This window comes from Chinchilla lanigera, unplaced genomic scaffold (assembly GCF_000276665.1).
Source record: "Chinchilla lanigera isolate Chin_1 unplaced genomic scaffold, ChiLan1.0 scaffold00047, whole genome shotgun sequence".
Lineage (NCBI taxonomy): Eukaryota > Metazoa > Chordata > Mammalia > Rodentia > Chinchillidae > Chinchilla > Chinchilla lanigera.
Window position 1 is genome coordinate 4,348,006 of NW_004955448.1, and position 17,941 is coordinate 4,365,946.

A 17,941-nucleotide genomic window follows, 5' to 3' on the forward strand; every position below is an offset into this window, starting at 1 on the left:
AAAAATAAATAAGACCACGAGACTATGAAATACAAGTGATTTAACTTACCGGCTTTATGGCCAGTCGGCTTCTTGACCTGTTAACTCACCTAGTCCTGAAACCTCTTCCAAATTTCTTGATTTCTTTTACTTGAGGCTTAGAAGTGCAACTTCGTTCTTCACTTTTCTCTGAAGAAAAGATGAAATCTTATATTATAAATAAAAACTTCCAGTGATAAATGGAAAGTCTCTAAATAAGCAAAGAAATATTTATAAAGACGTAATCTGCAAAACTCAATCCCCACGTGACCCAAATACAGCAAAGTAAAAACTTTGTGTATTAAACAGGAGGCGGAAAACTAGAAACCCAAAAAATAGCAAATAAGTATATGATTAAAACGCAATCAACCCGATATCATATATTATTTTGTAGTTGTAAACACAATCTCGAAAACACTTTATACATAATTGATTCTCACTACAATGATTAATAATAATGCAATTATCTCTGTCCTTAAGAAATGCCAAAATGAGTCTCTTAGATTTTGTATAGCTAAATTAATTCAAGATATTATTCTAATACACTTTTCTGCAATCTGAGAATATAAAAACAGATAAATCACTCGTGAAAAGGGAAGTACATGAGTTTTTTTTTAAAACATTTGTGTTCTGAATTAGATATATATACATTACACCTTCTTACCCTTTGGGTTTATTTATAAATTCAAAGTTGGTATTCATGATGAATGACTGTGAATCACTGCTGGACATTGAACCATCAGAAATAAAATTACCATCTCTAACCTGTGTAATAATATTGATTTAAAAATTCACTATAGACTTCAATTTAAAAAATGCAACTTTTATTTTTTATTTGGAAGCACTCATGTAAGCAGGTACACCCTAATCACAGTGATAAGAGACTTGTCCTTAATATCAAAATCCTTTAAATTTATAAAAACTGAAGGTCTTCTGCCTAGGGAAAAAATGTTTCAATTTTAGGCACTCTTTTAAGCATTTTTTCAAATGGGACTAATTTCAGGTTGTAATTAAAAATTAATTTTAAAATATTGACCTTTTTAGATATTGTTCATGGCATGTCGTTTGCTATTCTCACAAACTAACTTTGTCGTATTTTTTAATGAATTCCTAGTTTCTTTTTATTAAATATATACAACTATTGTTCACTGTATTTCTAATCCTATCAAGTACAAAATTTTGCCTTAGATTTAATAATAGACTTTTTAAAATGAGCTAACTTTCCATGTATAGTCATGCATCACTTACTGATGAGGATAATATTCTCAAGTGCTTCATTAGGCAGTTCTATGGGGTGACTCTTTTAGAGTGTACTTGTGCAAACTAAGGTGACTTTGCTGTCACTATGTGATATAATCTTATGGGGCCACATATGCAATCCCTCTTTTACCAAAACATCATAACCATCCTAGCTGTCTTAGTTACTTTTCTCTTGTTACTGAGACAAAATACCCAATGCCCATAATTAAGGAAGGAAAGGTTTATTTAGCTCACAGTTGTGAAGGTTTCAGTCCATAATCGGCTGGATCCAAGGCAGGGTAGCATGGCAGAGGGCAACACTTTAAGCTGGCAGAAGACAACAGAAGCAGCAAGAACAAAAGGAGAACAAAAGCCAGCCTCTTCTCCTCCCTTATATTGTAAGCCCACTACCCCATACCATCTCCATGCCCTCCTCTTCCACAAGCTCAGGATATTTACAAAGTGAGGACCCTGGCTCCCTGCTGAGTTAAACTTCTAAACTTCTCAAGTTGACACAATGTATTAACCATTGCGTAGTACAGCTGTAAGTGTAATTATGGCAAATTGATTTTCTTAACTCCTATACCACAAATACTAACTCAGTATTGCGACTTTCAACGATTTACGCATAGTGGGCTTTTCATCTGGACTATGTTTTTTTGAATTTACCTTTCTTGCTCCAAATGAGACTGATTTCTGTGTCTGTTACACATCTATAATTGTGGGGCTTTACCTTTTTCCTGCCTTGGATCACTTTTTTCCTGGATCTTAATTCTCTATTTTGGTTTACGCTCTCATTCTGAGACTTGTTCTTAGCAGTTTGTGAAAATTCTGGAAGTTTTATTTTTGAAACATTGTATTTCTGAAAGTGTTTTCGTGTGATCCTCACACTTGAAAAATAACTGGGCATAAATTTTTAGGTTCAAAAACCATTTCCACTCAGAACATTAGGCCATTCTTTCTCTCTTTCACAATTAATAGTTCTACTAACAATGTCAGTGCTTTTAAAATTTATTTTTGTGAATATATCCATTTTCCCAACTCTGGATAAAAGCTCCTCTTTGTACTGCAGTTTCTGAACTTTTATAAGGGCATGACTTAATTTTTTTTCATGTGTAAATCACTTGTTAGTCTTTTTTATTCCACACATTCATGCTTTTCAATTCTTCCCCTCCATTTTCTGTTTTTTCCTTTCTTGAACACCTGCCATGCAAATGTTGGACCTCCTGGATTGAGTCAAAGCTCTCTGCTCTTTTCTTTCACAGTTCGTGATGCTGTGTGTTTTGCTCCCTGCCTAGATGATATTTCTCTGAATTAAACTTTCAAAACACTTCTTACAGTTTTCAAATATATGTCATCATGCATAAAAGAGTCAATAGACCTTTATTATTCTCTCACTCTCTTCATGGTATGTGTTTCTTTGCTTTATTCACTAAAGGTAGACTTTTCTTTATCCTTTGTATTTTTCTTTGGATTCCTTCACACATGCACACACACTCCTTTTAATGTTCATTTGCTTTGCTTTCCTTGTTTTGACCACCTTTTAGACTAAAGGACTTCTTCACACATGGAAGGCCTTGCCTAGGGTTGAAATTGAGGATCAATACCTGGATTTTGTTTTCCAGTGTGAAGTACTGCTGAAAGGAGGGTCCTTTCAAGGAAAGCAGGAGCAGTGAATCATCTGCTTTGCGTGGGGAGGGGAGACGGGAGGAGAAGGAGGAAGTACAGATACGCTTGCAGCCCTCAGTTGTGGTTGCAAATACGAGACTATTTCCGTGGTCCCTGTTGCATTCCACTGATGAAGCTGTCTGCTCACCACTGACACTACTGTACTGGCAGGGACTGTACGGTAAAGCCGAATTTGGGTAGTGAGTTCTCTCACTCTGTTTTCTTTTGTGTTGAGTCCAGCTTAGTAGGTTCTTTACTTCTCCATACGAACTCTGGAGTTCATTTTTTGATATCCACAAAATTACTTGCTAGGATTTAGCTTAGGATTGTTCTGAAGTAGTGAATAACTTTGGAAAGAACTAACATGCTGATAATATTGTACCTTCTTATTCATGAACTAGGAATTTTCTTCTCCATTCTTCTTGGCTTTCCTCATAGAAGTCTTACACATTATAGCTAAGTATTTTATTTTTTAGAAGGTGTTACTGTAAAAGATCTTGTGTCCAAGTTTCAAATTTCACTTATTTGTTCTAATGTATAGGAAACCATTTGACTTTTGTATATTAGCTTTGTATCCTGTTACTTTGGTATAATCACTTTTTAGTTCCAGGAGATTTCTTTTGTACATAAATGATCATGTTAACTATAAACAAAGGCAGTTTTTTATTGTTGCATTGCTCATACAGTTAGCCAAGAAAGGGAAATAAAAGTTGCACAGACTGAGAGGGAAAAAATAAAAGTTTGTTCCCAGGTAATCAAAACTATTTGCTTTATTCCTAGTTTGATGAGATATTTTTTAAATCATAAAGAAGTGTTGAATTTTGCCAGATGCCTTTTCTACCTAAGTTGAAATGGTCCTGTGCCTTTTGGCTGTGATGGATTACACTGGTTGATCTTTGTCTGTTGAACCTATTCTTCATGCTTGTGCTAAATTCCAATGTTGTGGTGCACAATTTTCTGGATTTCATTTGCTAATATTTTGTTTAAGATTTTTGCACTTATAGTCATCTAAAATACTTGTATTTTTCTTTACTTATAGCATGTTAATCTCATTTTCATATTTGAGTAATGTTGACTTCATAGAATAAGTTAGAATTTCTTCTGCTTTCATCTTTAAGAGAAGCTTGTAGAAAATTGGTATGATTTCTTCTGTTTAGTGTAGTCTACTTGTAAATCTATCTGGCCTTGTGATTTCTGTTTTGTATGACTATTATTGATTATTGATACAATTTATTTAATAACTATGGTATTTTTCTGACTGCACTATTACTTGTGATTCTTTTCATTGTCATATAGTTTTTAACTTTAAATTATTTTAATATAAATGTAATTATTGTGTACTAACTAGAGTTTAATATGTATATATGAGGAGTAGTCAAAATATACTAAATGTTTAAATTAAAATATTTATAACAGTAAAAGACACATTGCCATAAATTCCCTTGAAAATAATTCCCCTCACTCTAACACACTATCCATCATTCTTGCCACTTTTTGAAGCTGTTCTGGCAGTCCTCTCTCCTGAGTGTAGTATGAGATGTGATCAGAAATATGGTAATGCTGCTAAGTGCTATCCCATGGAAAGACCATTCGTAGAAACCTTAGTGTGTCTTCATCCACTTGATTCACTGGATCTGGCACCATGTGACTTCTATCTCTTCCCCAAGGTCAAAATAACCATCATAGGTAAACATTTTGAATCAATTCAGGACATAGAAGCAGCCTGTGATAGTGTAACAAAAGACACTCAAAAAGTATAATTTCAGAACTGCTTGGGAATTGAGAAAAAATAGTAGAATGTGTTTGAAGTGAGGGGGAATATTTCGAGAAGTATAAATGTCAAAAAAATTTCACCATAATATATTTTAAATTTATACATTCACCATATTTGTCAATCTTGCCTCAGATATATTCTATTTGAATTTTTACATATCACTATGTCTAATTAATATCCTTTGAAAATTAATGGATTTTCTCATACAACAAATGTATGATATCTATAATAAATGTCTTATTTTGACTTCTCTGTCATGGTAAAGAACTTTTTTATTGGTATCTATAGTAGATAGAGTTTTCAGAACTGCACAGGTGAGGAAGTAGAATAAATCTGTGCAAAAAGTATAATTTCATTATCACAAATTTATTTTCACTCTTTCTCGGAACGATGGAGGACAAATTTGAAAGTGTTATCATGCCGCATGCAAAGTAATACAAGCTGGGAAATATTAAATCCATCAGATTCGTGTTCTTCCTCACTGTAGACATTCCTTAGGTGTGCTGATGGTAAAGCAGGAGACTTCACATCAGGCAAGGTTGGAGGAGAGAAGAGTTTGAGCCTTTGAAAAAGCAACCTCATGAAAACAAAAGCTTTGACTATTATTGGGAAGTTAAAATGTATACCAAAAGTTTCCTGTTTTTGAATATAAAACATCACATATAACTGTTATATATATAATGTATGTACTACATATTCTTTCTCTGAATCAATTTTTCAGTTTGAAAGATGAATAAAACTGAAAAGACAGAAAAGATAGTGAAGGCAGTAAATGTCATGAAAAAAAGGAAAGGAGGCCAGAATACTACAGAACACTTGGGGAACAGATTAAATTTTCTTGACAGAAAGATAGGGTTTGGGAAGGAAGATTTGGGGTTGTTATAAAGAAATTCAAGAACATCTTAATGAAATAGGGAGAAATTGTAAGTTCTTTGAGTACAGAAAGCATGATGAAAACTCATTTTAAGAAAACAAAAAAACAAAACCCACTTTTGGTGTTTACAAACTCCGATTATCTATTTCCCTGTTGTTTTATTATTGAAAGAAACAGTCTACAACAGAGTAATTCAGATCGTATGTCATTAAATATTTATACAATAAATAGTAAAAGGGAGTACTCAGAGAACATTTTATATCATGCTATATAAAGAATTCATAGTTGACTTGGAATAGGATCTCAAATTCCTAAACGGCTTTGTTGTAAAGGTGAGGTTTTAAAACAGCACTTCCTTAAATTTGCATAGCATTGGTTTTTCCAAATAGTTCAAAGTAGAAGTCCACTGTACAATTCTCAAAGTATTTCAAGAGATGAGTAGATACCACAAGGAGCACGCTGATCTGCAGGGACAGAATAAGCTCATGGGGAGCCTAAGTGCTCATTTTGAGGCAGTGGAAGAGTGAAGGTTAGAAGCTAATCTGACTCTACTTCACACAACCTTGTGATATTTGTGTACCAAAGGGTTTGAGTTCTCCTCCATAATGATCTAAACTTGTATTGAAACATGTCATCTCGTCTCTTTTTAAAATAATAACTTCATGCAAGAGATGCAAGAGGATGAACTCGATGCGTGTTGCTGATTTTAGAGAAGAATGGTCGCAGGGTAAGAAAGAATTATAAATCACCGTTGGCACACTCTCTCTGCACACTGAGGGCAACTTCAGTTATTTTCACAGTTTAACACTAACTATAAGTCTTTATGTCTTTAACTGCTATAAAGCACCAAAATATGTAATGCTGCAATTCTATTATTGAGAAAGAGTTGGGCCAGGGATATAGTTCAGCGGCATAAGCACTTGCCTGCAGGCAAGCCTGAGGTCATGAGTTTGATTTCTGGTACCAAAACAAAGAGAGAGAGAGAGGGAGAGAGAGAGGGATTAAGCATCGCATGAAGAGCACTGAGTTGCTTATTCTAGCTAGAAAAAGCCACCATTAATTCCATCCTAAGTGGCTCTGTGGCCCCAGGGTCACAGAACAGAGAGAACCAACTGTACATCCCCTCTTAGTCTGCTTCATTTGATGCCATTACAGGGCTTCCTTGTAGTAGCCCTTATATCTTCAACACCTGGAGCCTAATGGATCCTATCTACTCATAATCTGGAATGAAGCAAATGAAACCATATTTGTTTTAATGCTTTTTCTGTATGTAGTATTCACTTTTATATATTTAATGTAATAATGGTATTTGAAAGCATTACTTACATGTTTACTAACTCTCCCCTTATGCAATGATTTACAGGGCTTTGAAAATTAACTTCTTGCATTTTCTGCCTTTCTTTCTCTGTGATGTGGTTTACCCCTCTTTTCTATGTTGTGGTTTTTCCCTCTCAGTGCATCCTCCAGTTCCCATCACTCATTTGTAGGCTTCTACATTTCTGTTCTCCCAGAAGGACTTTACCCCATGACTAGAACACTGGGTTCCATTCCTTCCTTTTAAGAATACCCAATAACTTTTTATATAAATCCCAATCTCTCCTGCTCATGTTAGTTCCCTTTCTATAGTTCTTCCAGTTAATTTCAGCCGTGTAGGTCCCAAATCTTGTTACAGTGCATCTTATTAGGTATTTTACTTTTACATTCTTCTTTTAAGGAATTAGCATGTTTTCCTATATTGGTTTTAATTAGGAGTTCATGGGTTCCTACAAAATTTTCTGCACAGTATGTCTACTTTGTCTTGTGTTTATTTATTAACCTCTTAATATGTTCCTTCCTATCTTCATCATCAAATGTAGCAGCTTCTCATTTGTGGGTATTTATTTAGTTTGACATGTCTTTGTATTAAAATGATTTTATTTTCCTTTTTAAGTTTGTGGTTTTTACCTCTGTCTCAATATCTTTATTGTTTTATGTTTTCTGCTTTTATTGTTTGCCATTTCAATAAAACTGTGTCTCTTCAGGAGAAAATTATCTTATAATTATCCCTAAAGTTTAAATTAGAAAAAAAATTGTGGGCTTGACACAGTAAATACACACAAATATTTCCTATTATTTTTATGACTGTCAAGGACATGGCTGGAAGGACTACTATACCCTAACGTACTTAGTTTAGGTTTCTATATCTTCAAGAAGAACACTTTATGATTGATTGTAATGTTCACTATCTTATTTCTGATATCCAATTTTTGTCTCTCAATCTTTCTTTTATTTCCCAAGTAAACAGTCTTTTTCCCTCTTCTTTTTGTTTTGTTTCTATTATCATTTCTAGTATAGGCTAGTGGTGTATTTTAAAATATTCATTCCTTGTATTTCTTACTGTCTTTATAATTTCAATATTTTCATTTTAATGAATTTAGAATAACTATTACTTTAATTTGGTAATTTACCTGATAGTTTTCCAATGTTTGATTTTTAAAATTCATTTTAAAATATTTTAAATTGCTTTAAAATTACATAATCCATCAGCTATGTTGCTTCCTTTCTGATAATTTCTGTATAAGTACTGAGTGCTAACCGATTGCACCATGGGAGCTCCTCTGATACTTTCTGGTCAGAGAATGTTGAGATATAAAATCTTGCATTAAGTTCAGGGATAAGAGCGTTTTGTCTTTGTTGGCAGGAAAAAGAATATTGTTTACCTGATTCAATTTCTTAAGCTAAACTTAGTTGATGCCCTGCAATATCTTTTAAGGAAATCAGATCCCCTTCAACACTCTTAGTTTTCTGTAATTTTGTATTAAGCTGTTGGTTATTGTGTTAGTCTTTCACATGCAGGAATGCCAGTAGACTCCAGGTTTCTTTTACCCTTGCGATGATATTATTGGCACTCTGTCACTCTTAAGAAAATTGGAGCCAGGTGTGGTGGTGCATGCCTATAATCCCAGCACTCTAGGAGGCTTAGGCAGCCGGATCACAAGTCCAGCCCAGCTTGGGCAACTTAACCAATTTAACAACTTAGCAAGACTATCTCAGTGTAAAAAATAAAAAACAGGATGGTGATGTACTTCAGTGGAAGGCCTTAAATTCAATCCCCAGTACTAAAAAAAGAAAGAAGGGAAGAAGGAAGGAAGGAAGGAAGGATGGATGGAAAGAAAGAAAGAAAGCAAGAAAGCAAGAAAGCAAGAAAGAAAGAAAGAAAAAGAGAGGAAGAAAGGAAGAAAAAAAGAGAAAGTGTATATATGTCAGGAGGAAGGTATATGAGTCCAATTTACAATATACATATAATTATAAATTCATGTGAATATAACTGAAGAAGAAAGTCTCTGGATAAATGTACATTACGGTTGGTTACTCAAACTTATGGGATGTTACTTTTTATATTTTGCCCATTTTTCTGTATACGGGCATGTGTATGCACATGCATGTGTGTGGTGGCTTCAGCTTTTCTTTCTTCTTACATAAGTCATTTTTATAAGGAATAAAATACATTTTTAAAATGACTGGTGAGTCTCTTTATTGCATCATATTTATTTTTATAATGGTTTCCCATAAGCTAAAAATATAGTAAAAGAGGTCAGTTGGGTCAGTTTACAAAAGGAATTGAGCTGATGCCATTAATTAGGAATACTTTCCTCTCTGAAAATGCCATCACACCTTCCACTTCCTCCATAGGAATTACGATAATAATTATTTATTGATCGTGTCACTGTGGCAGAAAGCCATAGCTTTCCTAGACACATTTTAAATATTCCACGTCATTCTCAATAGCCCTTTTCTAATTTCTCTCACTGGAGAACCACAGCACGTACCCTTAGTTTTTGATCCTGCTTCTTTTTATAAGCCATGCACAAACACACAGACACCTTACATTTCATGTATACTTTTCAGTTCAAGGTGGTATAATCAGTTTTTTTAGCTTTGAGACATTATATTAAGCTCTGCTTTATCCAGTCATGTAGGACATTTATCAGCCCTTAAAGATTTCTTTGATACTTATTTTCTTTTGCCATTAATGCTCCTTGTCTTTATTTTCTGGCCTCTTCTCATTGTCCAAGGTGTTATAGCTCATTTCCTCATACACCTCCTGTACCACATTCAGCTATGTCAGTATACTCATACAGGGCTTTACATATGACATTAAATATTGCATGTTTACATCGTCAGGATGCCATGCTTGTTTTCTCGAGTATTGCCTTCCATGAAGAAAAACAGATGTATTTCCTCCTCTTTCTCATGCCTTAACTCCAAGTACTTCTGACCAGTAATCTTTTATGGAGTCAGGAGAGCTTATCTTTTTCCTCATACCCCAGCTATCTCTTGTTTATCCTAGTACTGTGTGTATTTCTCTTTGCCTTTTTCTTTCCATGGCCTGAGCTACAATTGCTTTATTCCCATCTGCTCTGGAGATGCCTGTTCTATATCCTCCCCTTAGAGCCTGACATCCTTTCCCTGCATTCACTTTGAGCAGATGTTACCAGCTCAGTTCTTTCTTTTAACCCTTCCTTGCATATAACATACTCTTGGATGAATATTACAAGCATGATCTTCCTCTGAGAATGACTACATATTGTTTTTGCTTTCCATTTTGTTAAATAGGCACATTTCTGAGTTTCCCTGACACTGTTGATAATCTTTGTCTATCTTTAAATAAAAATAATTAGATGAGTAGTTAAACCTGACATCTCTCTGTCCCGTCTTTCACACGTACATTTCCAAATCCTAACCCTCTTCGGTCTGCCATGTCTAGTGGTGATGTGAATCTCTCATCATGTCTTGCTAAAGTAAGTGGCGATGTCTCTTCCAGGCACAGTTTCATGCCTGAGCACAACCAACAGAACGCCTAACCGTGCCTGGCTAATGCAATCACTGCATAGTTTTCCCAGCCTTGTTTCTCTCTTTCTCCTGAGGCACTCATTCTCCAAACCAAATTCAATTTCTCTGCTGCTCTGAAGCACATGTCAAATGCCTTATTCCTAGGGACTCAAATTGCTGTAAATATGTCCCTGGGGTTCCTCCAAAATGAATTAATCATTTGGGTCCCAGGAGCAATGACATGCCATAGGCCTGGTTTCTGTGACGAAAGCAGAACCTCATAATTTATCTTTGGCTGAAGGAAGCTTTCCCAGCAGGAATACAAAGATTCTTTCCCTTCTTTCACGTTTTCCTCGCCTTTCCCTTAGCAAAGACCAAACAGCTGAGATGGTCATCTTCTTTGCCTTTTCCCTCCTTAGTTCATTCTTTTGCTTAGTTCTTTCTTTTCCCTATAGATCTCTATTTGGGTCCCTTCACTGGTAGCAAATTCTCACGAACATCTCCTCAAAATTTAGGCAGAAGGTGGGCCCTGCCCTGGATCTGCTCTCATCTCTCCGGGAGTACTTCTCTCCAACCGCTTCTGCATAGCCACATGCACAGTCCTCCACCGCTAGGTGTTTGGAATTTGTCACATTGAGTTTCCTTCGTTTCCTCTTTCCTTCCTCTTCCTCTTCCTCCTTCTCCTTCTCTTCTCTGCTCTTCCCTGCTCTGCTTTGCTGTCCCAATCATGTTTATGGTCACATTCTCTTTGAAACCCAAGATAATCACAATTTCACTAGTTGAACACATCCCACGTGCCTAAATATCCCCTTCTACAAGACATAATTCCTTCTTCTATCTTTTTTTTCTTTGCGGGGAGTCTGTTGCTCAGTCCTGGAGGAAGACTATGATCATCTGGCTCATCATCCCCTTCTCTAGGACTAAGTGAGGTGGACCATGCCACATGGATTCTTTCCTCAGGAATTTATCACTGGAAAAATGTCAGGCGTTGAATAGCCATATTGAATCATGCCTCCGTGGAGAGAGAAAAGTGATCAGCAGAAAGAGAAAACCGAGGGAAAACAAAGAAAGACAGGTAGAGATAAAAACGAGCATACTATAAACAATAATTACAATAGCTGTCACTTATTTTGCATTTCATAGTGGCAGGTATAGTTTAAACTGAGGTACAGTTTAATCACCTTCTGCACATGAAGACATTTTCAAAGGTATCTTGTGATATGGGAATTATTTGATCAGAACATTGATACAAGATAAATTTGGCCATTATCCAGTTTCTTTGCTTGTCAGTGGGCCTAGCTGACTTCTTACGGGGCCGGAGCCGTGCACATGTTAGTCAAGCGCTATACCATAAAGCTCCAACCTCAGCCCTAACTGACTTCTGAATCCAGTTTTGTCTGCTTCTCCAAACTGATGTGTTTAACCATGTACCATGAGCTCATCATGAAAGTCATTCCAAACAATTCATCACATGTGTGTCACAGTTCACAGTTACTAAAGCCTTAAGGTGTATTAGTTTTGGCCAGGAGCAGCTACAACATTTTAAAATTTATGTAGCAAAGCAATGTTAAGCAGGATTCATTGAAACTTACTATTCAGAAGGTAGCATTGGAGTGAAGAGCTTGGGGTCATACGGAACTTGTTATGAATGCAAAATCTGGGATCCCACCTCATATACTACTTCTTTCTAGGGAGATTACAACAGTTGATTTGTAACATACCCAAGTTCAAAAACTTATAGTGTGATTCAAAAACAGTACAAGGTGAGGGAGACAGTTTTCAACTTCTCTAGTTATTATAACTATGATGCCATCCATACGATATATATTTAGTTGCAATGTCAGATGCCTAAAAATAAGACTGGAAGATGAAGAAAAGCAAAAGTAATTTGAGCCTGAGACTGTGTTAAACCCTATCATTGGAAACACAAGAATGTGTCCAGAAACAAATGCCTATTTATCTATCTTTATTACTTAGTCTTTATCTTTGTTCTCATCCAACCAATAAATAACTTTTATTTTTAATTTAATTTATATAGACATTTGATAGGACTACTTCTCTTCTTCTCTTCCCTTGAGTAGGCTGACTCACTGGTGCTTTCTTTGGCTACCATGATATATTTTTAGAATGTATCTGAAGTTTGGTTTGTTGTAGGAAAGCTGGTAGTATACTGGTAAAAAACCAACAAAAAAAAAACCAAAACAAAAAACAGGGCTAGGGATTCAGCTCAGCGGCACAGCAACTGCCTGGCAAGCACAAGGCCATGAGTTTGATTCCTGGTACCAGAAAAAAAAACAAACAAAAAACGAAAGCTGGTAGTAGCCAATTTTGCCAGCATTTCTACAAAATCTAAGCTAAAGGAATATGTGAATCACTTATAAAAACAGATATAAAGTTCATCTATTTAAAACTGGTCCACTTTGCAGGCCTCTGGTGAAAACTTACTATCAATTCTTCAGAGAGCCAAATTTCCAATCTGAAATGTGACACCAGGTGCTATTAATTTAAACTTGAAAAGTGTGAAACACTCCAGACACAGTTAAGATCAACATATCAGGGTGTTATAGTTTGAATGTAGATGTCCTCCCGAAGCCTCATGTGATCACAGGGGCTTTTTGGAGGTGGCTGAACCTAGAGACTGTGATTGATTCATAGTGCAATGCTGGGATTAAGGGTGGGTGATTGCTGGATCGGTCCACTGACTGGATTGGCACTGCCCTAATCCTGTGAGATTTGATACAATATAAGGGACCCAAAGAGGCTTATCTCTCTCTTCTGCTTGTTGCTCTTGCTGTCTGGTGCCACTATGAACTGTTGTCCCTCTGCCACGTTCCACCCTGCCTTGGAGCCAGCCGATTATGAACTGAAACCTGTACAAACTGTGAGCTAAATAAACCTTTCTCCCTTTTAACTTTAGGTGTCTGGTATTTTGTCACAGCATTGACAGAAAAGTAACTAAGACAAGGAAGGGGTGAGCTGATGGAAGATGCCACTCAACATAAGAAAAACAGGGATGTTTATTTTTACAAGATTTTCATTTGCATGTTTGGAGTTTAGCTCATATATGCAAATTACAGATGTATCAAAAGTGTGTAATTACTGATTACAGATATAATGCTCAAAGACTCTTTCAAATAATGTCATATTCTTATTCTTTGGGGTGCCATGGAAATTCTCCATGGTTTTTAGCTCCAGACCTCAGAACTGGGTAACATTCTTTAAAGGTATTTATGTATCTACAGCCTTTATAAATATTTATTACTGTCTCTAAGCAAAATTTCTAAAGAAGTCACACAAGAACTGGCATACAACATGGAATTCATGAGCTTTTACCATAAACGTTCTAAGGCATAGCTATGTATAAATAAGGAGGTTAGAGACAGTGTAAAGATGAATTAAAATTTATATCACACAAGGTTAATTAGAGAAAAACCAAAGCTACATGTCAGAACTGGAGTCTTAAATTCAGGATGTAACAAAGATGTTTTCAAAAGTATTATAAAATGCTTGAGAACAGGAAGGTTAGGGCTTCACTTCAATGAGGAAAAGGAGAGTAATACTTTAAAAATGAATATAGCAAAGCAATTTTCTTGAACACTCTTTCCTAACTTTTAGGAGCAAGAAACTTTCTAAGGGTTGAAGAAGGTTTATGTGGCCTGGTATTTATAGATTCCTGCAAGAGTTAGGTGCAAATAGAAAACCTAGCTCAGTGTCATCTGCCACAGGACCTGACTCCATCCACGGGTTCATACAGACTGTGTTCTTTCACCATCTCCCAGACCCTGGGTACCGCTAAACCACCCAGACTAAACCCTAAATACTACAGCAGCTGTGCTCTTCTACCTCTGAACCAGTACCTTGCTTTCTTTTCCTCTGCCCCCCCACTGTTTCCCCTCCCTCAGCCCCCCTCTTCCTCCTCCTCCTCCTTCCCTCTTCTTCACTCCCCTCGCCCCTTCCTGTCTGTCCTCTTCCTTTTCCCTGGCCTCCTTGCTGTCCTGCTTTCCTCTGTCCTTCTCCTCTCTCCAACCTTGGATCAGCTTACTGTCCTATTCTGTCCTGTACCCTGCATAATTCTTAATGAAAGTCATTTCAGGAAGCCCTACTGATTGGGTCCATGACAAGGGTATAATTTACAGGAGCAGCTGGGCCCTCCTGACATGGGACATGCCTCTCATTCTTTCTCAGTATGTGCCTGATTTTTTTCTCTTTCAGTTTGCGGCTTTCAACTGTAACTTGCAATGATCTTCCCACCTTAAATGATTTTTAGATGTTCTGTGACATTAAAGAAGGAAAAAGAGGAGATTTTTCTCAAGAAAATAAAGAGAATGGGCATACACGTAAGAAAAACAACCTTTTGGTTTTGAATCAAAAGCTGAGCAGATATGACTTCCAATATCTGGCTGTCCCTTTCCATCTCTTAATCTCTCATATATATATATATATATATATATATATATATATATATATATGGTTTATGTGGAAAAGTAAAGTATTTAGGAGACTTTAGAAACACTTCTTGACTGTTATCCCTTTCAAGTTCTGGCTCATCTTGACAGATGGCTGCTGGGAAAAGCCCTTTCATGCTCAAGCTACGTGGACCACGTAAAATTTAAACTCTCCCATCAGTGTCCTTTACTTGTTTATATTTCACCATAGGGTAGTGCTTAATTGCATGGGCTTTAGAGATACAGGGCCTATGTTTAAATCTCAGTTTCTTGTGTGTGACTACAGATAAATTATAGTTTCTATACTTTAGTTCCATCAGTTATAAAATATAGATATAACTGTCAACTATTGTTGTAGGATATTTTCAAAGCTCAAAGCAGATAATGTGCTTTAAGTGTCAAATTATACACCTTTTGAAGATAAGCAATTTATATCCATATGGGTGGAAAGTTGTGATACTTTTCCTCGCCTACCCATACTAAAAGGTAGGTTAAAAGGAGAAAAACCTAATATTTAACCAAAGTTTTATATGACATAACAATCTTCACAAATGCAGACCCAAAGACTGGGTAAAGGCTGGTTTTCTTTGTAAATTTAAAGACGAACTGATAGCATGTAGGCATGTGGTTGGGTAAAAACGGTGTGATCCAAGGACAATGTCCTGAGAGGAAAACCTGCAAGTTTTGTCTGTGTGGATTCTTGTCTTCTCTGTCTCCTCTTTCTCCCAGCTCTAGGGCAGGATCCCTCTGGAATAACAGTCTACAGTGAAAAAGAAGAGGTGATCTTTGTACGTCACCTAAGCTGGCTTTGGGGGAAAGAAGTTCTAGAGCCTCTGAGCAACCTTTGGGAAGAGGAACTTTTGTTTCGATGATTCACGTCAGGGAAAAAGGAGGAAGACACAGGAGAACAGAAGGTCAAGGCAAAGCTCTGCTTCATCAGAAGCCTCTGGTCTTCTGCAGTGCAGGACATTCGTGCCAAAGAGGCGCACTGTGGAGCGTCTGAGCCCCAACACATCCTTTCTCATATCCGAAGAAAGTTAACAAGGAATGTCTGAGGTAAACATTCAAATATATGGAGCACATTTTTTTATGTCTAAAGCACGTATAATTGGTAGTCAGATGTGAATAAATACAGACATTAATAGGTCTTAGGTGGTATTCTTTTTCCTGCATTAAATCTCCAAGTTTTGCAAAGAGAAAGTTATAAATACATAATTATTGAATACAGGTAAAATTTTGATTCATAATATAATCTGGGAACACTGTAAATATGTAATTAAGCAGGTTGAATATAAAAACAGTGCTTACAAAATGCGCATTTAACATCATTTGTTTAAAAATAATCTATAGCGCCCTTAGACTAACTACCTCCTGCAAACTCCTAGTAAGATGTAAATTTTTTGGAAGTAGGTAAGGGCATTTGGCCTAAACGTACAGCGTGAAGCATTCATTTTATGACTTAATGCATTTGCAGCAGACTTCCGAGTGAGGTTGCCTACTGCTTAGGCTGCAAATGGAGAAAGCACAGGAGCGAAGGGTAAGGATCCACTGAGCACTCCTGAAACTCTTAATGGGTTTCTTTGCTTCTTTCTCCCTCTTAATAGACCATGCATGCCAGCTAGCGTCGTCTTTTCCTAACGATAGAAAGATGTTCCATGTTAAGGCTCAGAGTTACAGAATAATTTAATTTGGAGACTGGAGGGAAACATAATCAAGTCTCTTTGAACAGCAACATTTTACTCTTTGAGTTATTTACTTCATTTTTCTCACTGTATTTTCATGTTGTTCTCTTTATCACCACCACTAGCATGTTGATGGTGGGTCATGTACTTGGTTATGGCCCTTTGTGTACGAGTTTCTCTCAAACACTGCCTGGGGTCTGGGTGTATCTTCCTTCTAGTATTAAAGTCGACAGCTCGTGGTTTTCCTCTGAATATTTTCGAGGGAACACTGTTGTGTAACATCCGGGACAAGAAAGAAACGGTTATAGCATATATTTTGTTCTTGGATTTTTCTTCCCCTTTGGATTTTTCTAAGGGCGCTATAGATTTTTTTTAAACAAATGATGTTAAAAGAAAATTTTCTGTTAATATATCATTAAATGTACATTGTCAAAGGGTACTTGTTTCCTTTCTGGGGTGGGCCCATTTAAATATGTCCCTGAACAGCAAACAACTCAATTAGTTTTCAATTAAGCATTCTCACGTACCTGTGTGAAACGCACTGGCTAAATTTTTGATGTATTCAAGGGGGGAAAAGCAGTTTTTAAGTAAGTGTGATAATCAGGGAAGTCCTCATTATTTTTAAAATACTCACTAGAGGTAATTGTAGCCAATCACTCTAAGAAGAAGGATCGGAAACACCTCCCCCAGGTATACCTTAATCACTTTGGAACTGAGATTGGGTTTTATATCTACATAAAACTGTATTTCATATTTCGGTCATTTCCGAAAGCTTTGCTATTGACTCAATATTTTTCACTGTAGTCGCTAATCTTTAATTAAAAGTAGTTCACCCGGAAGATTTGGGAGCTTGTTTATCCAGTACGTATTAGGTGTCTATCACGTCAAATTGGACTGAACCAACACGTAGAATTTACGAACCCGATTTTTACCAGGCCCTTTTAGAAATTCTCGCAGTGACGCTCCTAGTGACGTGGGCTTATCAGTAGAGCATTTGGTTAACAGGAAAAGTATTGGAATAAAGGGGGGCACGGATGCGAACCGCAGAGGGGCCTCCCCAGCCTCCTCCCAGCCTCGCTCCCTGGGAGGCTCGCGCACTCCGGAGCAGCAGGTTCCTACTTGCGCTGGGCGAAGCGAGGCGCCGCGCAACGCCTGGGCGTTCCCAGCCCGGACTGCCGGCTGTGCGCAGTTTGCAAACACCTGGCTTGGTGCTAGGGGGCCTTAGAGACCTCAGCCTGTGACTGGCGGCGGGGGAGCCGCGGGCAGCAGGCTCTCAGCGGTCGGAGGGTTTCCTGTGTGTCAGCAACTTCACTCGAGGAGATAGCCGGCTGGAGAGCGAAAGTGCGCTCGCGGGCCAGTCGCCCGCCAACGGCCGCCGCCGAGCGGGCGCACGCTTCGCCTCGCCACTACCTCGCGGCGGCCGGGCGAG

At 37.2% G+C, this 17,941-nt stretch overlaps 1 protein-coding gene across 1 annotated transcript in view; it reads right to left on the bottom strand.

Annotated features, from left to right (window-relative positions):
* Window positions 1–17,941, bottom strand: part of LOC106149538 (translation initiation factor IF-2-like) — a gene marked incomplete in the record, with an annotated part of 36,694 nt that overhangs the window by 17,939 nt on the left and 814 nt on the right. Inside the window, 2 exon segments of the mRNA XM_013518657.1 lie at window positions 90–168; window positions 17,632–17,941. Of these exon segments, the coding sequence (XP_013374111.1) occupies window positions 17,786–17,941 (156 nt within the window).